The sequence below is a fragment of the Sceloporus occidentalis genome, unplaced genomic scaffold (assembly GCF_023333645.1).
Source record: "Sceloporus occidentalis isolate IW3139 unplaced genomic scaffold, rSceOcc1.0.p SCAF_5, whole genome shotgun sequence".
NCBI lineage: Eukaryota > Metazoa > Chordata > Lepidosauria > Squamata > Phrynosomatidae > Sceloporus > Sceloporus occidentalis.
In genome coordinates, this window is record NW_028316985.1 from 173,138,304 (window position 1) to 173,158,661 (window position 20,358).

The window sequence follows — 20,358 nt, forward strand, 5'->3', positions numbered from 1 at the left end:
AAGCTCTTCCAAATATAAGAGTGCCTCTAAATGGGACAAATGTGTAGGAGATTCCTGTAGTTGTTGCTGTATTTCTTGTGTTTTTTTAAAATCCAAATGATCTTTCTTTTGTCCTGGATTGTTTTCTTGTAATACACATCAGCTGTGATATCTTATTCCCACTATCAATTTTTTTTTTAAAAAAATCAGAGATCTGGCAGAAAAAAAGACTCATTTTTTCTTTTTAATATTTTTTAAAAGTTATAGTGCAAGAGACCTTGGAGATTATCAGACAGAGAAAAGGACATCCTTGTCCTGTCCATTTCCTGTCCTTATGGCATGATCACGAAAAGATTTTCATATGATGTGGCACTTATCCTGTCAGTGTCCCATCATTAAACTGCAATTGAAAGCGATTGCATGAAAGATTTTCATACGATGTTGTACTTATCCTGACATTGTCCCATCACTGAAGTGGAATTGGTTTTTTGGCCTCCAGATCAGTAAAATGGGGCCAATCTTGTTGCAAAATGTAATGGTTTTGTTTCTCCTACCTCCATGGCTGAATATCAAAACAGGAGAGCTAAAGTGCATGCTACATTAAATAGCATGCTGCTGAGCCTCAATTTCTTTTTCTACCTGCAACAGCACAGAGGAACTTCCTTAGTGACATGCCCACGACATATGGATGGGCAGGTCTAAATATCTTTCTTTCTCTCATTTCCCCCATAAATTCCCTCTGGGGAGAGGAGGAAGGAGAAAACATAGTTGTGACCAGGTGATAATTACTTCTCTCTCTTTTTCTTAGCCCTCTCAATAGGAAAAATTAAAGGGGGAAACTGGTTGAAAGAAGGGAGGTTTAAACCTCTCCCACCTTTGTGCAACCCTCTATTTTTGGAAGTCAAATAAAAAGTGAAACTGAGCTGCACACTCTGAATATTGATATAGTTTGACATTTATTAAAACTTCACCTTTTCAGACAAAGGGCCCTCTTTTTAAAAAGAAAAGTATGAACTTGAAATATGATTAATTTTGTCTCATGAATGTAATGTAACATTGATGGAATTGGCCATTTTTGTTTTACAGTGGCATCATGAGGCCTGGACTGAATGCAATTCTGGGGCCAACTGGCAGTGGCAAATCTTCGTAAGTCTTGTAGTAACTGATGAAAGGGGTTCATTTTTATCATGTCCTTTGATAAAAGAAATTGTGACAGACTAAAATCATGGTTTTGTAGACTAATGCCGAAGAAAGTATTTGTCCAGGTCCAAACAGTGTTGTCACAATGTTTTCCTATTCCTACAATTCTGGTATAATGTTGTGGATGCTGCTTAATGGTGGCCATCTATTGAAATGTTCATTGTTATGGTCTTGACTGATGTTCCAAGGGGGGCTGATACAGACTTATTAGTATATTATCTACCATTGTGCAGCTCTACTCTACACTAAAAGGTGGAGAAGTACCTTTGATTTGTTGGTTCCTCACTCCAGTCTAGCACAGTTATCCTGAGTGTTTCCAATTCCAAACAAAGCTTTTAGTGAATGATTGAACTCCATTCAAACACAGAATTTTACAGAGGAGTCTAGACAAGGTGGTCTCTCATTTGTAACAGTTCATGTGCAGGTTTATTGTATGAACAGCAGACTAGAAAAACCTGAGCAACTTTAGAGTGTGCAAGATTGGCAAATGGTTATCTAACAATTTCTCTCTGTGTGATAATCTTGCCAAAATTGCTGTTATTTGCATTTCAAAAGAATAATCCATTGGGCCTATGGAAGCTTCCCTTGGAAGGCAAATAGGAGCTCCAGAGACATGATTTTTGGCAAGATCACAGTCATGTGTATGTGTGTGTGTGTGTACATGCTATGTATGTACCTTAAAGTCATGTGCCGACTTAAGGAGATCCTATGAATTTATAGGATTTTCTTAGGCAAGGAATATTTAGAGGTGACTTTGCCAGTTCCTTCCTTTGAAATATAGCCTACAGAATCTGGTATACATTGGTGGTCTCCCATCTAATAACTAACCAGTGATTACCTTGTTTAGCTTCCAAGATCAGACACGATCTGGTGCTGTTAGGCTATTTAGGATCATTACAGAAGTCGTTAAAATCCTCCTCCTTAGTTTGCATGCTTCCAAGATTGCTCATGTTTCTTCCTGACTCCGGTTTACATAACAAAAAGCAGTAATTGCAGAGTAATTGCAGTCACTGCCATTTCTAGTTAGGACATCAGTGGGCTTTATATAGTGGAAGGGGAGTCACATGTGACACAGCCTTGATTTTTCTCTCTCTTAGACTTCTGGATATTTTAGCTGCAAGGAAAGATCCTCATGGCTTGAGTGGAGATGTTCTCATTAACGGTGCTCCTCAGCCTGCCAATTTCAAGTGCATGTCTGGATATGTAGTACAGGTAAATGCTTATCTCTGATTTTATTATTTTATCATTTACCCAAGCCACTGATATATCCGAAATGGCTAGTGTAATGTGTAGCCTAGTTTCCTTTAACCATATGATGGGCTTGAACAGACAGCCCAAAATAAAGTTGCTTCGGGTGACTTTGGAGGTATGCTGTTTACATGACACACGCACCTTAAGAGGCCAGAAGCTGCACCAAAGCCGCGCTCCAGTCTTTAGGACTGGAGCGTGGTTTTGGTGTGGCTTCCGGACTCTTAGGGTGCATGTATCATTTAAACAGCATACCTCCAAAGTGACCTGAAGCAGCGATGTGTGCGTTTGGAGCTAAGTGCCCCATTACACTTTTTTTTTTGGCATTGCAGAGTACAGAGAAATTAATGCTTATGTGGAGGTCCATTTTTGTACTGCAGGGAGATATGTGCCTAGAAATGGTGCAAATGTTTTCTTTGTTTTTTTCAGGACGATGTGGTGATGGGGACCTTGACTGTGAGAGAGAACCTTCAATTTTCTGCGGCCCTCCGACTACCAAAGACTTTGAGGCAGCGAGAAAAGAATGAAAGGATAGACCAGATCCTCAATGACCTGGGCTTGACCAAAGTGGCAGATTCAAAGGTAATGAATGGTTTACTACAGAACTTGACACAATTCCATTTTTGGGTTACAACGTTTTGGTAGGAGATTCACAGGGGAACCTGTGAATGATATTCCAAGAAATATACTTATCCCAAGTATAACTTTATATGCCCACTATTGGCATGTAATAAGTTTGTTCTTACATTGGTTTACTTCCAGATGGCTAGGTCTTTTTTGCTTAGAGCTGGATGAACTAAGTCATCTTTAATATGTTTAGAGTACTAGATTCAGTTTACAATCATAAAAATAATACAATGCAATTAAAATACACAATAAAACAATATATAGCAGGGCCGATAATGATCCCAGTGTAATAAATTGTAGACAAATATCATGCCTTCTCCTGCTTAAAAGTCATTGGTAAGTGAAAAATGTTTCACCTGCTGCCAATATCAAACATTGCCCATGTTTCTGGTAGATATAGATTTTTTCCTTTTAATTATTCACTCCCTGCACTTCCTTCTTTTCATCCTTCTCTATTCATTTTATGCTGTACCTTTTACCACAAGTGCTTAGGGCAACCAACAATCTAAAGTACTTCATTACAAATATCCAAAACTTCACAATAAACAGAATATAGTCTATTAAAAGTATCAAATTATGCATGTACACAAAGACACTAAACAAACAAATAGCAGTAAAGGACAGATCAAATGTTGCTTCATTTTCCCAAAGCTTGTACAAATATTTTTGGTTTTATCTGGGATCGGAAAGGCAACATTCTGTGGGTGCGGGAACAGTTGGATTTCTTAATGGAAAGAAGTTCCATAAGAGAACTAATTTTTTGAACTATTCAACAGATATATACCCTTGGCCCTTGTAGTTAATTGTTGCTGTTGCTTTTGTCATTGTTCTACAAACTTTATGTGTTTTATTGTAAAAATTCAATAAAGTAATTAGAAAAAAGAAAGCTCTGTTATGTGTGGTTATCTTATAGTCCACATATTCTAGGCCACAAGTACTGCCTTTTGTCTTATCTTAAATCCTGGACAGGGTGGTAATATAGAAGATGGTCCCTTAACTACAGGATACTGAACCATTTAGGTATTTCTACACTAATACTTAAGCCTTAGCACTGTAAACAATCTTTCAGGCTGGGGCTAATTCAAAAAGAAAATCAATGGTTCTGTGTGCAGCTTTGTTTGCTTTGAACTGAAAGCTCGTACAAAAGCATCATTTAGTATGACAAGAATAAGCTACAGAAAATCTTAATCTCCTCCAGCACAGTTTTAAGGAAGAGTTGGATGCTTTTAATTTCCGTTACCCACAGTTAGATGTGTCACCTGAAGTTGGCATATTATGGTAACCTTTAATTATAGTTTGTTTGAAGTAAGCCAGATTCAATGGTACTACTTTCTTTAAACTAGCCATGGTTAATATCAACCACAGATTATGGTTCAGAAAACATAACAAACGATTGTTAATTGACAGAAGGAATGTATGAACCTAATACTCACTGTAGCCCATTCCCATCTCACTAAACTTTATGTGATGTTTGAACATAGCCAATCAATTTTTTATTAATTATTTTGTTTAAATTTTTATTATATAACTTGTATTATTGCATAAATTATTATTAGGAAACCTTATTAAATTTGTGTAAATTATTGCTTATAAATCAAGAAGTTTCCTTTTCAGATTTAGAAATGAATCTTCTACTGTTGAGTGTATAATCAACATTTCTATATGAAACCTGTCTATCTGAAAGAGTTTTCACAAAGCAGTCAGATGATGCCTTGAAAATCTTTGTTTTGCATTAGGTTGGAACCCAGTTCATTCGTGGCGTGTCAGGAGGAGAAAGGAAAAGAACTAATATTGGAATGGAGCTCATAACTGACCCTGCAGTCTTGTTCTTAGATGAGCCAACCACTGGATTGGATGCCAGCACAGCCAATGCAGTACTCTTGCTCCTGAAAAAGTAATTGCTTTGGCAAGATGATGTAATTTTTAATTGTGTATGTAGGGTACAGCAATTTCCTCAATTTGAATTAAAGGAAGTGAGATGCTAAATTGGACTGGTGTGAGTTAGTCAAAGAGTGTGACTTGGAAAGTTTTTGAATTGGACTACAGAGATTTGAGTCCAAAGCGCTCTCCAACAATTTTAAACATGCATTTAAAATAATTTGTATGCCTCTGTGCATAACTAATACCATAGCATTTTGACGTGCAACAATTTAACATGCAACAATACAACACTGATTGATTAAAACCTGATTAAAAAGAGGAGGAAAGCCACACATGTGCAGTAAAATAGCTACCAAATGTGGGATTTTGCAGTAAAAAATGTTTTTTTACCTGTCTGTAGAAAGAAAGCAGTAAAGAGATAATAAGAACTTGTCTCGTAAAGAAGATCCATACTAGTGCTAAAGAGAAGGCCAATGGAATCTGTAGTAGGAGTCACAAGAGAATTTAAGTGCCAGAGGAGCTAATCTAGGAAAAGATATTTCCCGGGATAATCAGGAACAAGATTGTACAGGCTTGTGGGTTAATTTGGGGTATGTCAGTCATGCTTCCACAGATTATTTTACCGTATAAGCGTGTTCTGACTTGGAAAAAGTTCATGTATGCTTCCCAGGGCTTCTTAGAGTAAAACGTGAGATGCCATGCAACTGCAGTAAGTAAACAAAATTTTAGGAAATAGGCCAACTCTCTCTCTGTCATTCTGTCTGTGGATATATTTCTAGCTTGTAGCATTATTCATAGCTATCAGTATATCTGTGGCTACCTTTACTATTCTAGGAACACTAGCAGCTCCTGGTTTGTAAATCTAATCATACTTTAATGAGACACAATACTTTTCAATCTCACAATCTGCCTCTGGCAAACTGACAACTTGATAAACAATAGAGACTGCATAGTTACTAAAAAGGTGAACTTGGCTCTGCCTGCATTGAGATCTCTGTAGAACAACTTAAGTACTACAGAACCAATGTCTGATACAAAATGTAGGGCAGTAACCAACATTGTCGCTTTTTGCCTGATAAAGAAGCCAGTGGAGCTTCAAAAGCTTGCATGATGTGTTTTGTGCATTAGCCAATAAAGGTATTGCTGTTTTGTGGATTTTGTATTTTGTTGTATTTTGCTGCATGGCCAATATGGTTAGCTTTCTGGAAATTATCATATGGGGGGAAAAACTAGGAGTAAAAGACACACTTGTGGCAAAGTTGCACGATTGAGCTGAAGATTTTCAGGCACATTGGGCTTATCCAGGACTTAACCCAGGAATGCTCCAGCAACAAACCATTCATGGGGAAGTTGCAGGAATGATTTGTTGCTGGAGCATACCTGGATCTTCATGGGTTAAGTCCTGAATAAGCATGATGTTGTCCAAAAATCTTCAGCGTGATCGCATGACTTTGTTGGGACTCCGAGAGAATGCCTTTTTCTTTCCCGATTTCCCCCCATCTGACAATCTCCTCTGCTTCCTTTTATTTCCCCTGTTGGATTCTTTAGTGATGTTTAATTCACTCCTTCCCACAAACGGTGTGAATTTGTGGACAGCCTATAAAATGCTCATTTTTCTGTAGGTCTGCAATGTTCCATTAATTTACAGGTGTACAGCTGAGCAGATGCTACAGACGTCCAGGAAGTACTAGCAACCAAACAATAATAAATAACAACAAATACCTAGTAATTTGTGTCAGCACAGGTATGAGTTGTCAAGATAAAACTACAAAAAAGAAACAACCTAGACCAAGCAAGAGTGTGAGGCCAACTTTTTAAATGGCTGGGACATCAATAGTGTGTCAATGCCCGTTACAGAAGTTTTGTATTATTGTTATCTCTGTATATCTGTACTATTTTAATTGTTGGAAGCCGCTTTGATTGTTTCTTACAAATAAGTGGGATATAAATCAGTTTTATTTTTATTTTATTAAGTGCTAGTATAATAATATTATATTATAAACTATAATATTATAAAGTAGTAATATAACATAATAATAAACCCTCTAATATATAAGACTACTGAATAACGGGAGATAGGTACTCAGTGTCCAGAGTGGAAATTGTGTTGTGGGAACACTACTGGATTTTCATTATTGCACTGAAACTTTACTGGAATTTACCAAAAGTTCTTTTTCTGTATCCTATTGGCAAAAATGCTGAAGCACTCAGATCAACAGCAGTGGCGTTAGTCTATGTCATAGTAGCAATTCATACTTGAAGGACTTATAGTAAACTATAGAGTCAAAAGTCATAGGTCACGAGCTACCCCAGGAATTTATAGTATCCGTATCAACTTTATGACTTCCTCAGCTACCTTGAAATGAAAATAATGAGCCTAAGGCATTTTTACCATAACGAACATGAATAGAATCATAGAATCATAGAATCGTGGAGTTGGAAGAGACCACTAGGGCCATCCAGTCCAACCCCCTGCCATGCAGGAAATCCAAATCAAAGCATCCCTGACAGATGGCCATCCAGCCTCTGTTTAAAGACCTCCAAGGAAGGAGACTCTATCACCTTCCGAGGAAGTGCATTCCACTGTCGAACAGCCCTTACTGTCAGGATGTTCCTCCTAATGTTCAGGTGGAATCTCTTTTCCTGTAGCTTGCATCCATTGTTCCGGGTCCTGTTCTCTGAAGCAGCAGAAAACAAGCTTGCTCCCTCCTCAATATGACATCCTTTCAAATATTTAAACAGGGCTATCATATCACCTCTTAACCTTCTTTTCTCCAGGCTAAACATCCCCAGCTCCCTAAGTCGTTCCTCATAGGGCATGGTCTCCAGACCCTTCACCATTTTTGTCGCCCTCCTTTGGACACGCTCCAGTTTCTCAATGTCCTTTCTGAATTGTGGCGCCCAGAACTGGACACAATATTCTAGGTGGGGCCTGACCAAAGCAGAATACAGTGGCACTATTACTTCTCTTGATCTAGACACTATACTTCTATTGATGCAGCCTAAAATAGCATTGGCCTTTTTAGCTGCCGCATCACACTGTTCACTCATGTTCAACTTGTGGTCTACTTGGACTCCTAGATCCCTTTCACACGTAGTTTCATTCAGCCAGGTGTCACCCATCCTATATCTGTGCATTTTATTTTTCCGCCCTAAGTGCAATACCTTACATTTCTCTGTGTTGAATTTCATTTTGTTAGCTTTGGCCCAGCTTTCTAGTCTATTCAGGTCATTTTGAATCTTGATCCTGTCCTCTGGGGTATTAGCTATTCCCCCTAATTTGGTGTCATCTGCAAATTTGATAAGTATGCTCCCAACTGTGTCATCCAGGTCATTGATAAAGAGTAATATGAATATGAATTAATAATATGAATTAATAAGAATAATATGGAAATAAATCATATTGAGGTTATATACTTATAATATTACAATCAAATGCAGATAACAATGCCTGCACCAATGTAGCAGCATGCTCAAACCATTTGGAATGGCATAACAACCTTCAAGAAGGAACTGTATAAATATACTACTTAACTAATGATCATAATAACTACCTGGTATAGCTGGGGAAAGGGCAATAGGAAAGGACTGCTTATAAGAAAAGTGGGACAAAGGTGCCTCAGCTGTGCTAACTATTTTGGGTTTTTTTCCTGTGTTTTGTGTGTGTCTGTGCGTGTGTTTGGGGTGGGGTTTTTTTGCTTTGTATTTTATATTGTAGATCTGAATAGCTATATATGATTTATTCTGCAGTTGAAAAGCACCATGTACATGGATGGTGCTATATAAATAAACAGTAATAATAATAATAATAATAATAATAATAATAGATACGTCTAAAAAGAAAACAAAATAAAAGGAAGTGAAAAACCTTGCAAATGGTTTCTTTCTTTTGCAATATATAGGTTTCTGCATAATTTTTTTTTTAAACTGATTCTGTATTTGCACTGTACAAGTATTTCCATTTGATGTAGCTTTTTAGCCGTCATGGCTCCTTCCTAGGCAATCCTGGGATTTGTAATTTAGTGAGGTACTTAAAATCATCTGCTAGAGAACTCTAGTAAACCACAGAACCGAAGTCTTAAGCACCTCACCAAACTACAGTTTCCAGGATTACTCACGGCAGAGACATGACAATTAAAGTGAAATCAAATTGCTCCGATTATGTTACATAAATTCTTGTTTTTGTGTGCCTTTAAGTCATTTCTGACTTAAGGTGATCTTAAAGTGACCCTGTCACAGGGTTTATTTGGGCTAAGAGTGTATGAATTGTCCAAGGTCACCCAGTGGATTTCTAGGATTGAGTTAGGAATCGAACCCTGGTCTCCAGTGTCATAGCCCAATGCTTAAACCACTACACCATGCTATCTGTTGCATAGACACACATTAAACATATCAAATCTGTATCCAGTTGACACCTTTCTTCTTTTTTGACTGCTTTCTCTGCAGGATGGCAAGGCAGGGGAAAACAATAATCTTTTCCATCCATCAGCCTCGCTACTCCATCTTCAGACTATTTGATAAATTGACCTTATTGGCTGCAGGAAGAATGCTGTATCATGGACCTGCTCAAAATGCCATAGATTATTTCAAGTCCATTGGTAAGTTTTCACAAGGTTTTCTATCAGATACCATGGAAAACAAAAGACCAAATCATTAATGATTTGTGAATGGGTCTCCCAGTGTTGTTGTGCTTGTTATTTGCTGTGAGGTTTACTTTGACGTAGGACAACCCTATGAATGAGAGACCTGCTCAGATCTTGCAAACTCAGGACTATGGTTTTCTTGATCGAAATCCATCCATCTGTAATGTGGTCTTTCCCTTTTCCTGTTGACTTCTGCTTTTCCAGCGTTATTGTCTTTCCAATTGAAAAGAACTGTTAGCCCAGGGTGGTTGCATACAGGACTTTTATTGTGACTTTATGATTTCCACTTTGTGACCAATACTAATTTTGGGGAGAAGAATAATTTCAATTTAAGGAGTGGATGTAGAGTGTGTGTGTATGTACAGTATATGTCTTCCTTCACACACAAACACCATGACCCTGATCCAATTTCCACCTGCCCCTTTGGATGCTTGTAGAAGACGAAAAAGATGTTAGAAGATAATCTGTTCCCATATCTCCTGGATCATGTTTAATTGGGACAACAGAAAGGAAGACGTGCCTCAGGGTTCTTCAAGGTGGGGTTTTTATTCTGCATGTTCTCTTGATGGAAAACTAGAATTCAGGGTTGGTGGGGGAAGAAGCTACCATATGTAACCTTCCTGTGTTTTTCTGCTACTTTCTTTCCTCCTCCTGCCCCATTACCACAAAGCACAAAACCTATACCTGTGGTGGCGAACCTATGGCACGCGTGCACTGTCTGGCACATAAAGCCATCTCTGAGGGCATGCGGAGAGATGGGAGTGCAGTGGAAGAAGAGGAACAGGTGCACACCTGTTCCTCCTCTTCCCCTCCCTCCCGTGCCTTTAACTGTATCTGAGGAAGTCCCACCCCTGGAAGTCCCCCTCTCCAGCACTGGGTGACACCCGGTGTGGGAACACCTTTCAAATAAACTTATTTTGGTATTCAGTCTCTAAATGGTTCGCCATCACTGATCTATACCAATCCTAAAGGCTATCTGTCTGGAAAGCATCTGGACTTGTAGTCTTTTCCCCCAGTTCTCTATACCCGATTTCAAAAACTCAGAGCTGGGAACAGTGGACACAATTAGAGTCAAGGTTGGATCCTTTTTTGATTTGAACTGTTTTTGTTTTCTGTTTTGGGTGGGTTTAAACCATGTTATTTTCTGTCTGTCTGCCTGCCTGTCTGTCTGCCAAGGGAATGAGGAAACAACTCGATAAGCTACTGTTAGAAGATATTTTAAAGATTCTTATCCCAAGTGTTTTGCAATAGATGTTCCACTGATTGTCAAATCACCTAGGATCCTTTTATTTCTTTGTAGGTTATGAATGTGAACCATACAACAATCCCACTGATTTCTTTCTGGATGTCATTAATGGAGACTCAACAGCTGTGACTTCGAACAAGACTGAGGAAATTGATATAGGTATGACAATTGTTTTTTAAAAAGGGGCAACTTTGGATCTAGAGGCCATTTTATTATATGTGTCTGTTTCTGCAGTTCACTAGGATTTGCATCACCAGATTCAGTAAGTCATTGTGTCACCCCCTATTGATCTCCTCGCACCATACAAAATCTGTAGTAATATTTTTTGTATTAATGTTACTCATAACTCATAACTCCCATATATCACTGAATGGAATGGTAATAGTTGTGGCACGTGGTTAAAAAAAGATGGTAAGATGTGATGTTTTTAAAAAAAAATTAAAAGGAATTTTAAAAAAACAATTTAAAAATTAAATAATTGTTTTAGATTTAAAATTTATTTATTTTTTTAAACTGGGGCTTCTCTGTTATCCTCCTACTGAGCCTCACCCCACTCACATAATCTTTTCAGCATTTTAAATGGATGCAGGCAAACAATAGATTTTGTTTCTACTGAAAGGCAAATCTTTGTCAACTCCTTGCTTTTCCTCAAAGCTCACTTTATTATTCTGACACAACTTTCACTTGAGAAAGATACAGATTATTACTGCCGGTCCTATTTTTGTTCTTAAGTATTCCTGGGCATAGATTGTCAGCTCATTTATTTATCTGTTTATATATTTTGCTTTTTTATTACTTATTTACTGCACTTAAATTTTCTTTTTTTAATTTTTGTTGTTGTTTAACTGTTGCTTAATTTTTGTCTCAATTTCCTAATTAAAAGCTTCTCAGATTCTCTAAATAAATAAGTTTATTTGGTCTTGCAGGTTTCTAATACGCTATCTAGTTGTTGTTGTTTTACATGGCTAGATATTCTTATCACTCCAGCTGTAGCTTTTTTCATTTAAACATAAAGAAATCAAATCAGAAGAGAAGAACAAAGCACTTGAGCATAACTCCTATTGGTCCAGAGGATGTTATTAAAAGTAGCCATTTTCCTGCTTCCCTTTTTCTGTACAGACAACATTGATGAGCACATGGATCGTGATAAGACGTTGGCAGAGAAATTAGCAGAGATGTATGCCAATTCTGATTACTACCAAGAAACCAAAGCCGAGCTGGAAAAGCTGTCTTTCTCAACTAAGAAAAGAGAGACCACTTTCCAACAGATCACTTATTCCACATCTTTCTGCCACCAGCTCAAGTGGGTCTCAAAACGGACATTCAAAAATTTGCTAGGCAACCCGCAAGCCTCTATAGCACAGGTAAACCTAGTCATTTCAATATGTCTTACATGTTTTTGATCCTGGTCCTTCAACACTTCAACACTTACACCCACTTGCAAAGCTAGTGAGGCATTGTTTGGTTCATCCCAGAAACAGCTGTAAGTCAACCTTTCCTAACCTGATGCCTTCCACATGTGTTTGCATAAATCTTCCCTCACCCGCAGCCAGTATGGTTAGGAAGAGCTGACTTTAGGTTTGAGTATTTCCAAGTCTGAGCTAGCATGGTGTAGTTTTTTGGGCGTTGGACTATGACTCTGGAGACCCAGGTTCAAATCACTGCTCAGCCATGTAAAACCCACTGGGAGATCTTAAGCAAATAACACTCTCTCAGCCTCAGAGGATGGCAATAGCAAAACTCCTGTAAACAAAACTTGCCAAGAAAACTCTGTGATAGGGGTTGCCATAAGTCAGAAACGACTTGAAGGCAAACAACACACACAAACACATTTCCAAGTGATTGCTTGTTTTACTGGAGGGGAGAAGTATGCACTGGATACTCACAATCCATTGTTCAAATCTCCTAGAAAATGTAACTGGAAATCATGTTCATGCCCCATTTTTTTCATTTGGGGTTGGTTGTTGTTGTGTGCCTTGAAGGCGTTTCCAACGTATGGCAACCCTATCACAGGTTTTTCTTGGCTGTTGCATAATTATGAGGGCTCCTTCCTGGATGATGTTCATGTGATCATTAATTCCTCTTCTCTCTTTGCCTTTATTCTTTGAAATAATCAGAAGTATCACAACCTTCAAATCCTTCCTGCTTTATCATTCCCTCTGAGACCATGGTCATATATACTAGCACACTATCATATGTTAAAAACAACAACATCTCTAACTTCTGCTGAATCTCAGGGCAGCATCTCCCATTAACTGGTTCTTATCAGTTGAGCCATAGAGTACATGTGCTAAAAGCAGCACTGCAAGTTTGGCAGAAAATTACATTTAGGAACTCAGATGCCCACTGGCTTTTGTGACAGACATTATTTGAAGGGGAGAAGAGGTAATGGTGAGAGGATAGTGTTTAACCATTACCCCTCACAGAGCTTTCTTCATTGCATTTCCTGACCACCAACAAACAGGTTACATGGTGAAGTGGTTTGAGTGTTTGACTATGACTTTGGAGATGAGAGTTCCAATCCTTGCTCAGCCATAGAAACCCACTGGGTGACCTTGGGCATTTCACACACACTCAGCCTCAGTGGAAGGCAAGGGCAACGCCCCTCTGAACAAGTTGTGCCAAGAAAACCCCTTGATAGGGCCACTTTGGGGTTGCCATGAATTAAAAACGACTTGAAGACACAGAATAATAGCAACAAACGTGCATCTTAGAACTCTAATGGGGAAAATTATTGGGAGCAGGGAAATGGAGAGGAGAAATGATAGGCAGGCAAAACATTAAGCTGACCCATGCTGTTACTTAAAAAAAAGGTTCAGCATATCCTCCGACACTTTAGAGATAAAAAGCAGGGCACATGTGGCCAAACAACATCAAAATGTGGTCAAGATGGCAAATGTTATTAATGAGGAAGAACACACAAGCTGGGAGAAGCTACAATAGTTTGCTTTTGCCTGAGCCTTCCCCACCTGCTCTCCTCCAGTGGCATCATTGGGGAAGTGCGGGGGGTATAGCTTGCATTGGGTGACCATCCAGAAGAGGGATGACATCTGGTTGGACCCTCCCAGCTTGCTGTGATAGCAGAAGCCTCCACACAAGGAGACCAGCCCTGCCAAATTGGGTCAGTTAAGGGATATGGTTCACAAGATGTCTGGGCCTGTTTGTTTTTTCAGAGTGCGGCTTCATAAAAAGCCATTATTAGTTCTCTTTTTTTCCTTCTTAAACCTTTGCTTTTGACAAGGCAGAAATCTCACAATCCCTGAGCCTTAGCCTTTGATTCTCTGTGTATGTTGATATTATGGAGATCCTTCTTAATTGCTTTGTAAAAGCTTGACCTTGTGACAAGAATTATGCCCTTTTAGAGCCTTATAATCTTTCAGGGTTAAGAGTCCTGACTCCCACACTCACTCCACCATGCCTTCACCATCGTTTTGATCTCTCTATCCTCATTAGGAATGGATTTGAAATGCAGTCTTTAAATGCTCCAGAGTCTGCTGAGCCCTCTTGGCTAAGCTGCTCAAATTGGTCTTGCTATGATCCTTGTTTTCCACCGCAATTGGCTTAGCAGTTGGATTATCCCTGACATTTGGTCCTTTCGGCAGGTTCTTAGTGCTCTGGTACCATGGTTGGAGGGCTCTTAGGGGCTAAGGTTCATGCTCTGCTTCTTCTTGTTTTTTTAAAATGAACTAAATTGCCTGGTATCATCATCTTAGCTGAAATTTTAGTGATCTTTACTTAACTTTTTGATGTGTAGTTCTCCTAATTACTCTGCCGAGGCTGGTCCAAGACATACATACATACATGTTGCCCTAACATGGAGTCCCAATACTTATTCCCCTCCTCTTTCACAGTCAAGCCCAACATTTTAAAAAGTTTACCTGATATTAGTACAGTCAGCTCTCCATATCCACAGATTTTTTTATTCATTGATTCAAGCATCCACAATTTGAAAATATGTTTAAAATATATTAATTCCCAAAAGCAAACCTTGATTTTGCCATTTTATAGAAGAGATACAATCTTACTGGGCCATTGTATTTAATGAGATTTGAGTATCCACAGATTTTGGTATTCATGGGGGATCCAGGAACCAAACCCCAATGGATACCAAGGAACCACTGTATCTGCCCCCTTCTATCTGCTGTCCCCTCTCCATGGTGCTACCTTATTGCATGTTAGAGCCCTTTGACTCAGAGCTTGCAAATGTTACTGTTGGGCTGTAGCTCCCAGTATCCTATAGTCAACATGATCACAGAAGACTTTGACAGAAAATTTGAAGCATATCTGACCAATCATGGGCTAGAGCCTACTTGAAGACCTACTCCATGGCAATGTGGGCAGCAGAAAAGTCTTTTTTCTTTCCTGCTATTGCATCTTCAAAGAGTTGTCCAGCAGACCTATTCGGAGTCATTTTTTGGCTTGTTTATTAACTGCCTTTGAGTTGATCCCAACTCACTGTGACCCTATGGATGAGACATCTCCAAGACCCCCATACAATCCTTCCCATATACTCTGTTCCTCCGGGAAAAATTTCTTACAACCAAGAAGAACCAGACTGGCGGTGACCTCCCGGAGATCCTTTTCTGCCACTGCCCCAAAAACTTGGAATGACCTGCTGGAAGAGATTCGCCAACTATCCTCATTGGAGGCTTTCAAAAGGGCGACAAAGACCCTTCTCTTCCAGCAGGCCTTCCCAGATTGATCATGTCCAGAACCGATTGAATCCACCCTCCTCACCACTTTCTCACTCACAGATTGTGCAATAATTTTGATATATTGTTATATATATTTTAACTATGTTTTATTGTTTAATTTTAAACTGGGAGAGAGGGTTAGGCTAGGGTTTTGTGGGTTTATTGTTTTTTCATTGTGTATTGTATAATCATGTTGTTACCCACCTCGATCCCCAAAACGGAAGAGGCGGGATATAAATAAATTTTCATTCATTTCATTCAAGACACCTATCCTACACTGCTCTGCTTAGATCTTGGAGATTCAGGGCTGTGACCTCCCTAATTGAATCTATCCATCTGGTGTGTGGTTTTGCTGTCTTTCTACTGACTTTTACCCTTCTTAGCATTCTTATCTTATCCAATGAGTCATGCTTTGTTATGATGTGCCCAAAGTACGACAGCTTCAATTTGATCATCTTGGCTTCCAGGGAGAGTTCAGGTTTGATCTGTTCATGAACCCATTTGTTTGTGATCCCATAAAAATCTTTGATTTTATGGGTGACTGCATTATAAAAATGCCCTATATCAGTCCTATTAGGTGTCTCTGCAAAGTATTATTTCATAGTGTGGTACCTGACATCTAATGAACTCTGCATGTAAATCAATACCACTTTATATTTCAGTTGTGTGTTACTGTTTTCCTGGGACTGGTTGTAGGTGCCATATTCTTTGGTGCCAAAAATGACGCAAGTGGCATGCAGAACAGGTGAGTAATTTTCAGGCTGTTTGATGATAAAATGAATTTTATTTATATCTAGAAGAAAGTTGACCACTTTGAGGCTTGAAATACAGTTCTATGATTTTAAAGCATTATCTTTGAAAATCATGGATGGCCTTTACAGTGGACCCTGGTTATACACTGGGGTTTGGTTCCAAGATTCCCCATGTATAACAAAATCTGTGTATGTTCAAGTTCCATTAAATAGAACGACAGAGCAAAATGGTGCCCTTTATAAAAAAATGGAAAATCAAGCTTTGATATTTGAAATTTATACTTTTTTTTAAACAATTCAAATCGTGTATGCTTGAATCCGTGTATAAGAAGGGCCAACTGTACTTATACATCTCTTTCATTGGTTTGCTAGCTAGCCAGTGTAACTGCTGTGACCTCTGAAACCAGGTGATGTATATTAACTTCCCCAAATCCAATATGGCATAGAATTATAACTTGGCTCCAGTGATCTGCCAGTGTTTGCCTCTCTTCAATTTCTGGATTCCTGAAAGTTATTGTTTTGTTATGCCTGTTTTTATACTTGCTTATTCAGATCTGGCCCCATTGCCACTGAGAGTAGGGAAAAAAATCAAGGAAGGTGACTTATGTTGGATTGGACTATTGGGCATTTATGACAGCAATGAACCTACTATATTCAACACTATACTGGCAGTAGCTATCTGCAGTGTATGAGACAGGACTCTTTTTTAGCTCTACTTGGGAGAGGTCAGTGATTGAACCTGCAAGTTTCCGAATACAAAGTGTGTGTTGATCCACTCGGCTACAACTAGCCAAATTATATATAACTGCTTTATGCTGAATTAGGCTATTGGTCTATTTAATCAGTTACTGAATATTCTGACTGGCATTAACTCTGTAAGAACACTAGTGGAAACCTTTTCCCATCACATCCTACCTAATCCTTTTAACTGGAGATTCTGATGAGTGAATGTGATGACCTTCTGCATTAAAAAATGTGTTCTTCCACTGAGCTATGGTCCCAGGTTAGATACTACCTAACAATTCATGAGTGAGAACCAGCATGTTGTAGTGGTTTTAGTCTTGGATTATGTTGAGATTAGGGCCCGATTCCCTGCATGGCCATGGAAACCCAGTGTGTTACTTTGGGTGAGTCTCAGCCCCAGAAAAGCCTGTGATAGGGTTGTTTTAAGGTTGCTGTAAGATGAAAAGGACTTGAAGGCACACAACAACTACAACAATGTCCTGTCCTTGTTCTGGAGAAGCTGATACTATGAGATCCCAGACTACAGTTCAGTCCAGTAATCCAATCTACAAATATTAAAATAACTATTGACTAGGACAAAAAATGCCGGTGTAGCTGTGCTGACAATAAAATAAAATCCAAAATACACATTGTGATTATACCTTTATTATGCTAGCCATCACTTCAGTGCTTAGCAATTTGTTATTACTGTCAATGTTCTGTACAAACAGTTAAGAAAGAATCATAGGGACTGTGTGCCCTCATAAGTGTCACTGAGGCTGCAGATCATAAAACAAGTGAGTTAGGGCACTTTGATTTAAGCCCTTGGATGATGGGTCCCTTATTTCCAGTGGTCAGAGTAGAGGGACATACCATTTGTAGCCAAAACTGCAGTCTTCCATGCACAGTAAGGAGGTAGCCATGGGCTCTGAGCAGTGGTGAGATTCGTGCAGCCCTCCAGAGGTTGTTGGACACCAGTTACTAGCACCCCAGACTGTGGAATCTTGAACAGAATCCTGTGTCTTGTCTGATAAATGAAATTAATGGCCCCATTCTCACTTACCGGAAAATCCGTTTCTTGAGCCAATTCTTGAAACCGATTCAGAAAAAAAAGTGGTTCCCATTATGTTTGCACCAGTTTCAGGAATCAGTTCAGGAATCGGCAAGTGTGGGGGGGACAGCTTGTTGCCCGTCCCATCACTGGCCTCTCCTGGCCCCAAAATCTCTGGCCCAGCCTCCTTACTGGCTTCTTTGGCCGCTGACCGGCTTCCCTGTGGCCTTTTAAAAAAATTCCCATGGCCAGAAGGAGGTCGCAGAGAAGCTGGGGGAAAGCCGGGAAGGAGGTCACAAGGCTTCCTGCTTCTCTGTGACCTCCTTCCAGCATTCCTGGCTGTGGGAAATTTTAAAAAAGGTGCAGGCAAGCCGGTCAGCAGCTAAAGAAGCTGGTAAGGAGGCTGGGCCAGGGACGTCAGGGCCAGGAGAGGCCGGGCAATGCCAGCTGCCTCTCCGGGGCTGGGCTGCCTGGTTCCCACTTGAGATGAATTGATTTATTTTAAATAAATCAATTCAGCCCAACAAAACACCCCATTTTGCCAGCGTCTTTTTAACGTGGGTTAAATGGGCAAAAAAGGGCAAAAAAAGGAAAAAAGCATGCCCCCCCCCCTTTCTGAATTGATTTCTGAAATCGGATTCAGTGGGAACCATGCCCATTTAACCTGGAACATGATCCAGGTTTAAATGTAGTGGGAACAAGGCCATTGTTAAGCAAATGGGTAGCACTCTACCCTCCTCTTGATCTGAGTGTCCTTTGAAAAGTCAGGTGTGCAAATCTGCCTCCTGCCCAACTTTGGCCAGCCTGTTGTGGAATGGTTATGCAACGTGCATGTGCATGCACTACTGGAGAAGGAGCATAAGGAAGCTGCAGTGCAGACATCTGTTGGAACTGGGATAAAGAAAGGATCAGGTGGTAGGGAAGACTAGATGAGGATATTGAAGGAAAAGTTAAGAACAGAGCTCAGGTAAAGTCAGGGAAGTGTGTTCTTTTGGATATGATCAGGGTGTTGCTTATTTTTCAAAGTTTGGTTTTGTGTAACTGGAGATGATCTGTATTTTTCCATAGAGTTGGTGCCATGTTCTTTATGACTACCAATCAATGCTTCAGCAGCATCTCTGCTATTGAACTGTTTATTGTGGAAAAGAAGATATTTATGTAAGTACAACACCATTGAGTAGATCATGCTGACTGCCAGTTAGCACCACTGCTAGAGATGAGATTTCTTAGATTGTAATCCTAAAAATGTACTTTTTTATGATGATAAACAAGGCAAGAAGTTGTCTATGAAACAACCACTGTGGTGTGATTTCGGGTGTGGTTGCAGCTGCAGATTTGAACTGATGAGATTAGCCATTTGAAATTTTAACGAATGATTAAAAACATTTCTTAAATGAGACAAGGATGAAACAACATGATGGGGCTGTGAAAGGAACCATAGTTCTGCAGAAATAATTTTAAAACTATGGATGGTGTGATGAAGTTTGTGACATATCAGTGGTCCCCTTTATATTACAAACATACTATTCCTTTGACTGATTGATTGTCATAGTTTCTGCCAAAAGATCCTGGGAATTGTAGATCAGTGGAGTGCAGAGAAAACTGTTGAAGACAATTGTCCTTCACTATTCCGGACAACTTCCAGGCTTCTCTACAAATACCTTTTAAGCCAGTTGGTGGGGATGTACCCAATGTCTGTTTCTTAGGCTGGATCTTTAAAAAATGATTTTACTTCTGGAGTAACATTCGTAAGAAAGCCTGTCCATATGTCGGCACTTTTGAAACTACAGATGTATTACTTGTTTCTGGGTGATGTTCTTTAATTACCTGATTTTATCTGGTTATATTTTGTCATTGCATTTTAGACATGAATATATCAGTGGATACTACAGAATTTCTGCATTTTACTTTGCAAAGCTAATGGCTGATTTATTACCCATGAGAACTTTACCAAGCATCATCTTCACATGCATTATTTATTTCATGATAGGCAAGTATACTGTACTTTGATACTCTGTACTGCATCTGAAGAAGTGAGTTTATAACCACAGAAATTTGTGCAAAAATAAAAAGCTACACTTTCTTTCTTTCTTTCTTTCTTTCTTTCTTTCTTTCTTTCTTTCTTCCCTTCCATTTCCTTCCACCCTTTTATACTTGTGCACATCAAAATCAATAACTTTGCTCCCCAGAAGCAGGGAATCATGAAGCACTGCCCTAAAAGGAGCTTGTGCACATGGAAGTCAATAACTTTGCTCCCTTTACAGCTCCTTCCAGCTCTAAGATTCTGTAATTCTATGATTCTATCACACCTGAG

At 39.2% G+C, this 20,358-nt stretch overlaps 1 protein-coding gene across 1 annotated transcript in view; it reads left to right on the top strand.

Moving 5' to 3' along the window:
* The window catches only part of LOC149313154 (broad substrate specificity ATP-binding cassette transporter ABCG2-like), a 46,683-nt gene that overhangs the window by 13,723 nt on the left and 12,602 nt on the right, over positions 1 to 20,358 (top strand). Inside the window, exons 3-12 of the mRNA XM_089526142.1 lie at positions 1,066 to 1,125; positions 2,277 to 2,391; positions 2,857 to 3,009; positions 4,791 to 4,948; positions 9,382 to 9,533; positions 10,879 to 10,983; positions 11,944 to 12,188; positions 16,181 to 16,263; positions 19,113 to 19,202; positions 19,910 to 20,034. Of these exons, the coding sequence (XP_089382268.1) occupies positions 1,066 to 1,125; positions 2,277 to 2,391; positions 2,857 to 3,009; positions 4,791 to 4,948; positions 9,382 to 9,533; positions 10,879 to 10,983; positions 11,944 to 12,188; positions 16,181 to 16,263; positions 19,113 to 19,202; positions 19,910 to 20,034 (1,286 nt within the window). The remainder of the gene's footprint in view (positions 1 to 1,065; positions 1,126 to 2,276; positions 2,392 to 2,856; positions 3,010 to 4,790; positions 4,949 to 9,381; positions 9,534 to 10,878; positions 10,984 to 11,943; positions 12,189 to 16,180; positions 16,264 to 19,112; positions 19,203 to 19,909; positions 20,035 to 20,358) is intronic.